Source organism: Vombatus ursinus, unplaced genomic scaffold (genome assembly GCF_900497805.2).
Source record: "Vombatus ursinus unplaced genomic scaffold, bare-nosed wombat genome assembly UNPS02010219.1, whole genome shotgun sequence".
NCBI lineage: Eukaryota > Metazoa > Chordata > Mammalia > Diprotodontia > Vombatidae > Vombatus > Vombatus ursinus.
The window spans coordinates 5459084-5472121 of NW_020949997.1; the positions used below are offsets into that span (position 1 = coordinate 5459084).

The 13038-nt window shown below is 49.8% G+C and overlaps 1 protein-coding gene across 2 annotated transcripts; it reads left to right on the forward strand.

Moving 5' to 3' along the window:
- The first annotated feature begins 9463 nt into the window (after positions 1–9463).
- Positions 9464–12342, forward strand: ADRA2B (adrenoceptor alpha 2B). Of its 2 annotated transcripts, none has more exons than XM_027853960.1 (2): positions 9464–11397; positions 11634–12342. In XM_027853960.1, coding segments are annotated over exons 1-2 (1299 nt in total). In that variant the 5' UTR covers positions 9464–10099; the 3' UTR covers positions 11635–12342. The 2 variants fall into 2 exon arrangements, with proteins under 2 accessions (XP_027709761.1, XP_027709762.1); XM_027853961.1 differs by having other exon boundaries at positions 9464–11254.
- Positions 12343–13038: the final 696 nt, after the last annotated feature.

Sequence of the window (13038 nt, forward strand, 5' to 3'; positions counted from 1 at the left end):
GAGCTCCCTCTGAGGTCGGGACCACCACAGTTGATGGGAAGGAAGTGAGACGAGCTGGCTCCCCTTCCACTGCAGGGCCAGCATTTCCTGAAGGGGCAGTGGCCAGCCCTGCTGACTCTGTAAATTCAGTCCTGTCCCTGGAGGATTCTGGGAACCAAAAGCCACATTCTTTTGGAAGAATAGAACAGGGGGGCCTGGGAGTAGCTGGAAAGAACTGGACTCCTTCCTTTGCCCCTCTCAGGAGACGTCCCTCTGGAGGGATCCAGGTTTTTGTAGGGGGATCGATGATCCCTCTGCTTCCTGTGGAGACTGAGAGAATCCTAAGGGCATGTAAATCCAAGGGAGCGTTGACTCCCCTGGCCCAGGGAGAATCACTTCTTTCCTGCATCTCCAACTGCAGCAATGTCACACTGGGGCATCCTGTGCCTCCCCTCCCATCTCTAGAGGACCCTCAGAGCCAAACTTTACAGAGGGTTCCTGATCCCAAGTCTGCTGCATCAGGAATTGTGCTTTTAAAAAGCCCATCAGGCCTCTTGAGCCTGGTGCCCCTTTGGGAGTGCAAGGGCCTAAGCAGAGTCAGAGAATTGGCCTATTTTCCAGAACCTGAGTCTCGGGAAAAGGAATATCCTTCTGCTTTTGGTGAGAATCCCTCTTCAGCTGTACAGGCCACGGTCCTGCCCCCACAGGCCCTGAAGACTCAAACCCCTTTCCTGGATGGACCACAAGAGGACAAAGTGCAGGGCCAACTTGGAATGGCAGCTGTTCGTTTGATCCAGACAAAGGTAACAATGGCCCACTCGATGAGGAATGAAATAGCACAGACCCTGGAGGAGGAACATGGAACCTCAAAGGAACTGGGAGGCAGAGACCCCAAATTCCCTTCCTTCAGGTCTGGTTTTGACCGTGATGCTCTGCCCTTGAGAAATCCTCCCTTGGGGCCTGATGCCTTCCAGGGGATGTCTGATGCCAAGGCCCCGCTGACGCTGGGGACTCAAACTAGTAATGGGGCCAGAAGGACACTTTCCCCCTTGGCTACCTCAGGAGTGGGGCCTGAGCCAGTGGAGTGGCTGCAAGAAGGGGGAGCTGCTTGGACAACAGCCCTCCAAGGGGAGCCCAGGGTTAATGAGGGGCTCCCAGAGGGCAGACTCAACGTTCAAGCTCGCCCCAAATTGCTGTTGCTAGGGCCCTTGCTTTTCCTCCCTGGGCCTGGGATGGAGCTCCAGGTTACTGACATTCCCTCTCTGTGGGAACCTCACAATGAGAAGGGTAGAGAAGAAGCCAAGACACCTTCCCCAAGCCCTTCAAGGACTGGACGTGGCAATGTGCCCTTGACAGACTACTTCAGCTCCAGGGAGCCATTGAGTGAGAATCTGCTCCACCATATGGCTTGGGTGGGGAGGCAGGGGGTCCAAAGTAGGCCTCCTGACGATGAAGAACATAGCAGCCAGTTCCTCTCACATGGGAGTCTCCCATCTGTAGGGAGGGAAGCCGTCTGCAAGCCCCTCGCCACTCGTAGAGCAGAGAGAGAGGCTGAGGAAGTTGAAAACATGGTAGGGAAAATTAGGTACCTGGCTGCGTCCTCTGCTGTCAATTCTGAAAGAACTAAGTCTGCCTCAAGCCAGTTACATTTTGTCAACCTGTCTTCTCCTCTGGAAAGGATGGGCCAAACTCCAAAGCCCACAAAGACTAGGCCAAAAGTCCATAGCTCCCAGGGAGGGAAAGGGGGACTGGCTTCTCTTCCCCTAGTGGGTATCGCTTCACCTTTGGTCAAAACTTCTGATCTCAGCATGAGGCCTTCCTCTCCCCGCTTCTCACCTCTTCCTCAGCACCTAGCCTTCACTAGGAGAGCTAAACTGTCCACAGCTGCTTCACTCAAAAGGCAAGCAACCACCCAAGGGAAACTACAGAAATACCAACAGAGCCTTCCCCTCCAGAAAAGTGGCTTTTTGCAGGGTCCAGGAAAGGCTAGCATTGGTAATCCTGATTCCAGGACTCCTCAGATCCCTCAGCAGTTCCAGTCCTGTGGCCAGGCAAAGCAGGGAAGGGGCTGTGCCCAGAACCAAGAAGGCCCTGCTTCTGGGGAGTTGTCGGGGAACATCACCTCTCAAGGTCCAGGGCTGGGCTCCTTGCCCCACTCTGGTTGGTCGGAGCCTGTCTCTTTAGCGAGCCCGAGAGCTCCAAGACAAAGCTCTGAGCTAGGGGCTACGTCTGCACATTCGTGGCTCTGTCTTGACGGAGGCTGCTGGGAGGTCATTTTGCAAGCCCTAGACTCTTCCCAAGACCCTGAGACCACTGGTGTGAAGAGTCTACTGGCCAGGGTCCTTTCCTCTAGGCCAAAGTCTCTCCAGATGGAGGCCGCAGGCACTGCCCCCACCAAAGATGTACAGATGCCACGGGTGGTACTTGGGTCTCTGCAGCTGCCACCCCATGCAGAATCTTCTCATCCAGACTGGTCCACACAGTCTCTGATCACAGAGCCCCATTCTGTAGACAATCTCTCCTTGAAAACTGCCCTTCCTGGGAACAGGACAGACCCTTGGTCCTTTGCGTGGTTCTGTGACTTTGAGACAGACTTCTGTGGGTGGCAGCAGAATGGGACCGGTGCTGCCTGGGCGCTCACTCAAGGCCAGAACAGTTATCCCTGGAGTGGCAGCTTCCCCTTGGAGAGCTCCTGTCATTTCCCTGGAGGTAAGTGGACTCAAGGAATGCACTGAGGCTATTACCTACTTATATGAGGGATCATATATCCTTAGCCTGAGCATGAGAGAACAGGGCCTGAAGGAAACCAGAAAGTGAGTGTAAAGATGCTTAATTTGTCTAGCTCAGTTCTTCCCCTTAGCATATGTCTTGTAAGTGAATACCTGTGTTTAGTGGGAAGGGTGAAATTCTGAGTGCAGGCACATAGATGCCTGTTAGTAGAAAGAGCATTGGGTTTAGAAGACCTGGTCAAAACCTTAACTCCAAAATTAGGTGATACACTGGGTAAGTCACAACTCACCCTCAGTTTACTTATATATAAAATGGGGATAATATTTGTTCAGCCTTTTTCACAGGGTTGTTAAGATCAAATGAGTTAGCATAGATATAAAAAGTGCTTTGTAAACCTTAAAGCACTATATAAATGTTAAATTTCCTTTCCCTATTGAGGGGAGGAGGTGGATATGGCAAGGTCAATAAAGACTGCTGTGAGCATCTATAATCTTTTGGAACATTCCCTTCAAACGAGACCCCCAACTTCCTGCCCTTCAATACCGTTTGTTAAACCCACAAAGTACAAAGGCCTGTTTGGTGCCAGCAATGACACCAAGAGAATGATATTTGAATCTAACCAAAACCCTGGGTGCCTTTTTCTTTTCCTTCTTACATGTAGAAGGCAACTGGGCTCTGGATAAAGTAGTTCATTTTGCAGATGAGGAAAATGAAGGTTCAGAAAAAGTAATGTGCCTTGTTCAAGTTGACATAGCTAGTCATTTGAATCCAGGTGTCTGGGCTCCCGATTCAGTGATTTTTAAAAAAAAAAATTCACTTGTCTGCGTCTGTTTCTTTACTTTTAAAATGAGAATAAGAACAGAGGATTTCCAAAATCATCTTTAATGTTGATGTTTTGGGATTTTGTTGTGCCTGCCCAATGGCCAGTAAAAATCCTAAATTTTTTAGTACTGGAGATTCTAAGTCTTTTACAGTTGGATTTCTCTATTTTTTCCTTGTCTTCTTCCATACCCCAGGAAACCATCTGTCTCTGCAGAATCAGGCTTCGCCACAAACAGTCCCCAGAGCTGTTCTGATTAGCCCAATCTTGCACGGAGCCAGATGGGTTCGATTTTGGTACGGTCCCCTGCAGCCGGGCATGGGTAGGTGTCAAATGTAACTGGGGGTGGGGAGACCTGGTTGCAAGGTTCTGAGAACCCACCGGGCTGGACCCTTCTAGGAGTACTTCTGGATTGCATTCTCCCATCTCTCTGGATTGGGACGCAGCAGGATGTGAGCATTTAGCCCAGATCTGGTTGATTGAGTGTGCTAGCTGCTACTTAAGCCTATGTGTAGATTACCATCTCTCCAGTCCTTTGAGATGGATTAACTCTCACCCGGATTCCGTTTGGAATGTAGCAGCCAGGTGAAAGCTGAGACTCTTCCCACCCTCCTCCTGGGGCATAGAGTATCAAGGCCCCCATTTCATCTGGCTTTATGCCTCCATTTCAGAGGGATTCCAGACCTTGGGCATCTCTGTTCACTGTGCTCTGCTTGGGACCATTTTCTCTGGGAATGATGCCTAGAAATGAGATATAGCATATATAAAGTACTGTGCAAACCTTAAAGTGCTACATAATGATAACTATTATTAGTAATAAAAGATTTTGTGTACCTTAAAGTGTGATATAAATGCCATCTATTAATAATAGAGCATACACACATACATGCTATGTATTTTATGTGTTTATGCCTGGCATACAATCTGTATATATGTATGTCTGTCACATATATTCACAATACAAAACATATGTATCTATGTATGTCTCTTTGTCCATTCTATTCCATGAAATAAGGGGGCAGGGAGTGGTGCCTATGTTACATAAGATAGCAAGAGGCATAGAGTATACACATATACAGACATATATATACATTAATATTTATAATACAATTCATGTAACACACATAATATATACACATATTTATATATGTACACAGATATATACATAGGATATACACTTAGTAAATATGTAGTATGCATAAAATATATATATACTCTATAAACATGATTCTATAAATATATACTATATACACACTCCACAAACAGATAACATATACTCTATAAACATATGTATGTATGTAGATATATTCTATGGCTTCTTGCTATCTTATGTAATATAAACATATATATATATATATATAAAATATATATTCCCTCCTCCTCACATATTTCATGAAGTAGAATGGACAGAGACAGACAACAAAGGGTCACTAGTGTCCAAGTTTATACAGTGAATGGAACCATTCCAAACTTGGCTTCTCCTAATGTGTGCAATCTCTAAGAGTCCCTGATTCGGATCTCCTTCCAAGGAGGTGGCTTTCTTTGACAGGAACCATTAGTGTCTATGTCTACTCTCGGGCTCAGTTTGGTTGGCATCTAATCTGGTCCAGTGTGGGGCACCGAAGCTCATCCTGGAGCTGGGTAGAAATGAAGCTACGGGCACCACGGAAGATACAGGTAAGTATTTCACTCTCTATGATGGGTGGGAAACTGTGGACATGGGTTCTGGGACTTCACTCTCCAAAGTTTTGGGACCTTTGGGATACTAGAAAATAGTTTTCCATTTTCTTGGAGGTTGGAAATAAGTGGGTTTTGGTCCATTTAGGAATAACTGAATCAGAAAGAAGTAGATAATTAAGCATGTTGTCTAAAGGAATATCTCCTGGGAGGAAAAAACCAAGAGGGGGTGTGTCTTGAACTCTTGAATTTATTATCTACTCTTTTTAGCGTAGTTCTATTTTAGAGTTTAGTGGTAAAGTACAGAGAGAATGTAGATCCCTTTAACCACGAGGTATCTCAAGGGTACTTATGATTCTCTAAAAATGTTTGGTACCATTTAAGAGAAGAGACTAAAGAGATGGTAAAGGAAGAAGGGCTTTAAAATGTAGACCAACATAATTGATTTTGTCCATTTTTTTAATGACCTTGAATATCTATCTTTCTACAGGTGATGGTGGAAGGAGTTCAAGGCCCAGAAGATGGTGCTCGTGTGAGCATTGATAACCTTTCTGTCTCTAGCCACCAATGGCCAAAGGGAGAAACCAAGCTTTCTTGCCATTCCTTTAAGGAAACTTTAAATAAAATTTGAATTAAGAAATAAGTTCTGAACTGTCATGTTTGAGTTTCAACATAAAGGCGGGGGTTCTGGGCACTCCAAATGTTAATTGCACATCAATTCTATACACTTATTAAATACCTACTGCATCTGCAAAGCACTGTGCTAGATGTTGGAAATATGAAAACAACCTAGCCTCTGCCCCTCAAGAAACTTATATTTTATGGGGGTTTCTAAGTAAATCAAGATAATTTGAGAAGGGTAAAGTGGAGTTCGGATAGATTGGGGTAGGGGAGATGGTAAATTAGATGTGAGGTGATGAGACCCTGAACAAGGGTGGGGGCAGTGAGAGGTAGATTAGAAAAATTTGTAGAGGTAGAATCCACAGACTTTGACACCTAATTTGATGAATGAGGGAGAGGAAATTTATGGATGGTCCTGAGGTGATTGGGAGGATGGTGGTGGTAGTGCCCTTCTTAGGAGCAGATGTTTTGTGGGTCCCCAGACTGTCTTACCTCCACTACAGGTAGTGATGGCAAGGTATCCTATCACCTTTAACAGTTCAAGTGGGCATAGTTGTTAGTGTCTTATATTAACTGAACAGACTTTGTGCTACCTTCAGCTTCAACTGTAGGGAAAGTCTTGAGCTTTGCCTTCCAGGGCAACAACCTCTCATCACTTATTAAAAGGGAACAATTCATTCCTCCATACCTACCTCATGGAAGTAGTTATAAGCAAAATGTTTTGTAAACTAGGCTAGAACCTGTGATTTCATTGGTATAGGAAACTCCCAGGTGGGGAAGATCCCTCCATCAATTTCAGGTCATCACCATCTCTGCAATTTACACTTGCTGACAGTAGTGAGGGGCAGCTAGGTGGTGAGCAGTAGATAGAGTGCCCAGTCTGGAATCAGGAAGACTCATCTTCATGAGTTCAAATCCAGGCTCAGACACTTACTAGCTGAGTTACCCTGGGCAAGTTACTTAACTCTGTCTGCCTTAGTTCCTGATCTATAAAAGGAGCTGGAGAAGGAAATGGCAAACTGCTCCAGTATCTTTGCCAAGAAAACCCCAAATGGGGTCACGGGGAGTGGGACATGAATGAACAACAACAGTGAGAAGTTAAGTGTCTTGTCCTGGGGCACACAGCCAGTATGTGGTAGAAATGGGATTTGAACTAAGGTCTTTCTGCCTTTGAGGCCAGCTCTTTATCTCCTCTACCAGTTTGCTTCTCATTTTGTAAACTTGAAAGCCTTATAGAAATGTAAGCTAGGAACTATTCTTTCATAGAAATTTCTAGTTTGGACATTAGTGTTGCCACCTAGAAGGGGATCTAGAGGAAATCTGGTTCTTGGCCAGGAACTGCTGTGAAGTGTTCTTTCTTCTTGGTGGATTAATGCCTATTTCTACAAGGAGTGTCATGTTCTTGTCTCAGGCAGACATTGCTGGGCTTCTGGAAGTAGCGTGAAGCACACTGATTAGGCTGGTCCAGACTCAAGCTCGGTGCTCAGGATTAAGAAGGTGGTGCCTCAACAGCTTCAGCATCAGCTCCATCTCAATGATACTGGCAAGACTAGTAACATCAGTTTTGGGGGCCTGGGGCAAGCAACACAGAAGGGGCCCCTCAAATCAACTTAAGACAAGTTGAGTCACTGTTGGGGGTGGGAGAGATCCCAGGTGTGCACGTGTGTGTTTGAGCAAGGACATAGAATGGGAAACCTTGAGGCTTTTCATGGTGGTGGGTGAGGGTGGAAAGGAAGAAAGCCATCTGCTGGCTTCTTGTTTTAACAAATTATTTTGCTAACTAGGTGCTAAGCTGAATTGTTTCTAGTTGCTAGAGTTGGCTCTAGGGCAAAGTACAGTCTGCCACTTTCCCCCAAAGCCAAAGTTACAGCTTTCAGTACCAGGATTGGTACCTAATCATCAGTGATCCGAAGGCTCAGCCTGAGCGGTAGAAGGGACAGGCAGTGTCAGGCTGAATATAGTGGTGGGCTGAGGGATAGATGGAATGGGGAAGGCTGGTGTGTGTGTGTGTGTGTGTGTGTGTGTGTGTTGGGGCTGGAGATATCAAGTTAAAGACATTCTTTTAACTCTTCCCCTCCAGTCTATTAGTCTCTAGCACTGGAACTAAGACTCTCCCAGAGCTGTTTAAAGTGTTTTGCAGAGATTGCAGGGGACTACAGCTGCAGGGTGTTTCTCTCCCTCACCTATAGGTGGTATGGGGGGGGGAGGAGTTACTGAGTGAGTGATGTTGACCCTGCTTCTAGGAAGGGGGCAGGACAAAGAAAGAATCCATCCTATTAATTTTTCTCCACATCACCTTCCATCTGCAGATACAATTGTCCATGGGTCAGAGGGACACAGGATGCCAGGTCAGCCTTCTCTTCACCTATTCTTACTATGAATTATTAGGGCTGTTTCTATGGGACCAGATCAGCACATGTCTTATCTCGTTTGTCCTCAGGCTGGGAACAGAGTGTATGTCTCAGACTCCTGGGGGAGAGGGCAGGAGGGCCTGAATAAGAAGGGAAACTGAGGCATGAGCTGGGGAAGAGAGGAAGAAAGATCACCCAGGGAAAATAAATGAGCTGCTTTTTCTCTGCATCGTAAGACCCCATCTGAGGGAGAGAGAAAAAACTTGCTGCTGCGACTTCGCTGCCGATCCGAAAACCTGGGCATCTCTCCTGTTGCTTTTCTGGGCGGGGACGCATTTAGATGCCCAAGAACAGATGAAATCTTCCCCCTTTGCCGTCGGTAGGGGTGTTTGGAGGGAGCCCTAGCCTTGGCGGGGGTCCTGGGCGCTCCGAAGGCAGCAGGGGGCGCTCTCTAACCGGCGATCGAAGGGGGTCTTGGGCTCAGCCTGCGCTCCACGAGGAGGTGCCCGGCCTAGGGGGGGCGGGTAGTGGTGGTCTCCGTGCCAAAAGTCGGGTGGTCTTTGGGGGCTGCCTTCTGGATCCCTAGAGCTGAGGCAACGCAGTAGGCTACTGGTTGCCTCTCCGCCCCCCTCCCCAGGCCCCTGGGGGAGGCTAGATGGGTTCCGCCTGCAAGCGCAAGCCACCCCTTCGTCCCACCACACCCCACGCTTCAAGCGGCTCCCCCCACTCCCCACGCCCCTTGCACGGGGCCGCCCAGCCCGCATAGATGGCCCAGCCCTGGCTCCTCGCTCCCGGCCCCTCTCCCCAATCCAGCCAACCCCACACATCCTCCCGCCCTACCTCAACTGACTGACCTCTGCAGCCACACGTCCTGAGCCCCCTCTTATGTAATGCTTGCCATCCGGCACTCTTGACATCCCCACTCCCCTCGAACAGTCTTCCCCGCATCTCTCCCCTTCCTGGAGCCCCACCACTGCACGCAAGCTCGCCACACCCAACCCCCTCCCTCTAGGACCCCTCGGCAGTGGCTCTCCAAAAATAAAGGTGAGGGGAAGAGCGCAGGAGGCAGCGGGGCTCCCCGAAAGGAGGCTACGCTGCTGCGGGCTCCCCGGCTGTCCGCCCTTTGGCCGTGCTCACCTTCTCTCCACCTCTTCCATCCCTGCTTCCCTCCCTCTCTTCCTGCCCCCATCCTCCCCGCCCCAACTCCTTCCTCCCCTCCCCTCCCCTCCCCTCCACGTCTCCTCCCCTACTCCGTCTCCTCCCTTCCACTCCCCCTGCCCGGGGCTGCCTGCCTCCCAAGCCTGCCTCCCAAGCCTGCCTTGCTCGCCTGACATCACGGTTCCAGTTCCGCTCAGGGTTGGAAAGGAGAGAGTTTTCACCCCTCACAGCGCTTTTGTGAAGGAGCAGGAGATGCTCGGAGCTTCCTCCTCACTGCCCACCTACCCCTAGCCCACCAGATCTTGGCTTGGGACAGCCTCACGCCCGGAGGTCGCAACTTTCTTCAGGAGTAGAGCGCACCGCAGGGGCACCCCAAAAGGGAAGGGGTAGAAGCCCCCAGGAACTTCACAAACTTCTTTGGGGCAGACCAGAGGGAAACCAGCAGCCTAAGCCCAGAGGAGGATGTAGAGCCGCAGCTACTGAACGAAACTGTGCCCTTATTGCTCTCCACCCCACCTCCGACCTCTAGCCAGTCATGGGGGCTGGATGCTGCGCTTCGGCCCAAGACAGAATGGGCTGGTCCTCCAGGTCTCTGGCTTAGCCCCTGGGGTGCCTTCCCCAGAGACTGCCCCCTTCTCCAGCGGCCCCCCGCCCACTGGTGGACGTCCTGCTTTTAACTCCAGATTGTCCCTCGAAAGGCGGCAGGGCTGGCACTCATAGCTTTTCCCTGGCAATCCCCTTTGGACTATTCCAGTCCTCTGCTATGGATAGCCCAGAGCCCTACTCTGTGCAGGCCACGGCAGCCATTGCAGCCGTCATCACCTTTCTCATCCTTTTCACCATCTTTGGCAATGCACTAGTCATCCTGGCCGTGTTGACTAGCCGTTCCCTTCGAGCCCCACAGAACTTGTTCCTGGTTTCCCTGGCTGCAGCTGACATCTTGGTGGCCACCCTCATCATACCCTTCTCACTGGCCAATGAACTGCTGGGATACTGGTACTTCCGACACACCTGGTGTGAGGTCTACCTGGCCTTGGATGTCCTTTTCTGCACTTCCTCCATTGTGCACCTTTGTGCCATCAGTCTGGACCGCTACTGGTCAGTGAGCCGAGCCCTGGAGTACAACTCCAAGAGGACGCCCCGAAGGATTAAGGGCATCATTCTCACTGTTTGGCTTATTGCTGCCTTCATCTCACTGCCCCCACTCATCTACAAGGGTGACAAGGGCAAGAAAACTGGAGGCCGGCCCCAGTGTAAACTTAATGAGGAGGCCTGGTACATCCTTTCCTCCAGCATTGGTTCCTTCTTTGCACCCTGCCTCATCATGATCCTGGTCTATTTGCGGATCTACCTAATTGCCAAACGCCGTAACCGCCAGGGTCCCCATGGCAAGCGAGCCCTTGGTGATGGGGACGCTGGGCCCTCTGGCCCTGTTGGGGCAGCTGCAATATCTAAGCTGCAACCCTCTGTTCTCTCAGCTGTGGGTGAGGCCAATGGGCATACTAAGCCTCCTGGGGAGAGAGAGGGAGGGCAGCAGATTGGAGACCCACCTTCCACGCCTCCCAACCAGAGCTCTGCGGGGCCAGAGGATGACAGTCATAGGCAGGAGGAGGAAGAAGAAGATGAAGAGGAAGAAGAGTGTGGGCCTCCAGCCCTTCCAACTTCCTCTTCTCCCCAAGGAACCCCAAACTTTCAGCCTCCCCAGGGCTCCCAGATGTTGGCCACGCTCCGGGGCCAGGTGCTCTTGGCCCGACAACCTGCCTCCCTAGAGCTGCAGCCATGGAGGCGTAGGACCCAGATGAACCGAGAAAAGCGCTTCACTTTTGTGCTGGCAGTAGTGATGGGAGTCTTCGTCCTCTGCTGGTTCCCTTTCTTCTTCAGCTATAGCCTAGGAGCCATCTGCCCCCAGCACTGCAAGGTCCCTCATGGCCTTTTTCAGTTCTTTTTCTGGATTGGTTATTGCAACAGTTCCCTCAATCCCGTCATCTATACAATTTTCAACCAGGATTTCCGCAGGGCCTTCCGCAGGATCCTTTGCCGCCAATGGACTCAGACAGCTTGGTGAATTGGGGTCCCAGTTAGGGTCCTTGAACCTGCCCTGTTTTATATAGTGGAGCCTTCGGTCTGGGTAGCTCCCAGTGGCCTTTTCTCTCTACCTGTAGCCCTAAGCTCTTCAAATCCCCCTCTTCTCGATCAGCTGGGGAGCCAGCTGAGGAGAGTGTTATGTGTGGATGAGTGTGTGTTTGTGAGTGTGTATGTATGTGTATGTGTTCTGAAGCATAATTTTATTTTTCCAGAACTTGGTGGGATGGAGCATTTGCTTTCCACCCTGTGTAGAGGGTGAGGCGGAGTGAGATGAGCATCCAAGGCCAAATCCTGGAGAAGACTTCACAAAGGAAGAGAGACAGCTTCTTTCCTCAGCCCTGCAGTCCCCGATCAAACTGGGTACCTTTCCCTTCTCAGGGAGCCTGGCTTCCCCAATCAGCCTTGCCTGAGTTCCCTGGAAGGGCGCTTACCCGGGAGTGTTTCCAAAGAGCAAGGAAGGCCAGATTTGAACATTTCCAGGGAAGGCAAATCTCTGAGGCGGTAGTGGAGTCATCTCCTCCCTCCCCAACAGTACCTGCTGCCCTGCAAGGGCTCTGAGAATTGTTGGCGGTTTTGTATCCTGGCGCTTCCCTTTTTCTGCCCTTCCTTTGGTTTGGGGCTCCTTTTCAGGAGAGCCTGTGCTCTTTGTTCCTTCAACTAGCTCCCCTATGGGAGTCAGCATGCCCTGCCTCTGCTTCACCCGGTGAGCCTGGATCACAGGCACTTCCCTACTCGGTGCCTCAGTCTCTCCCCTCTGCAAAAACCGGGGCAACAATAGCTTGCCGCCTACTCGCAGCAGGAAGATGAAAGGGTTTGCAAAAAGCTTTGAGCTCTGTGGGGGAACGGGCTAGAGAAATAGAGAAATAGAAAATGTGATTATCCGGTGATATAAAAATCTCCTTTTCTCTGTGTTTACCACCACCTGTCTTCCTATGGAATTTAGTTCTGTGCCGGTGTTGTATGAATTCCTACCCAAAACCCGGAAGCCAAGAGAAAGCAAGAAGAGAGTCGCTCCTTCTTTTAAAGGGTTTCATTGAAAATGTACTCCTCTTGCCTCCAAAGGTTTGAGTTATTATTTTGCATGACAACTTCTTGACATTTCACCTGAACACTAGGAGTTTCTTCAGCTGCCTTCTGTCCCCCAACACTGTATAAGTCTTTTGTCATCAGCCAGGCAAATTATTTCCGCTAAGATGGCTAAAAATACTCAGTCTGTGGGAACAAGCTGAGAGGGATGGATAGATGGGTGTCAGAGATTTCAGGGGAGTGGGGGCTGTGCACTGGACTGGGCTGCTGTTGTCAGAGCAGGTGAGGGGAGCTCTGCATTTCTTGTGGAAGTGCTAGGGAATCCAGGTTCCTGGAACCCAGGACACCCTGGCCATTGGACCTCACCATTTTGACCTTAGGATGTACACTGGGATCAGCACCATTAAAGATTGAGCTTTGTGGTTCCACACCCCTGTAACTGGGGAGTGTCAAAGCAGCTTATCTTCTGACTCCTTCCCAGTCTTTGAAGGTGGTGTCTGGTACGACGGAGAGTATATGAATGATATCCCCAGTGCCCTCTCAGGGGAGTATTTGGCTATCTGCCTATGATACAGAACTCCTGTAGTAATG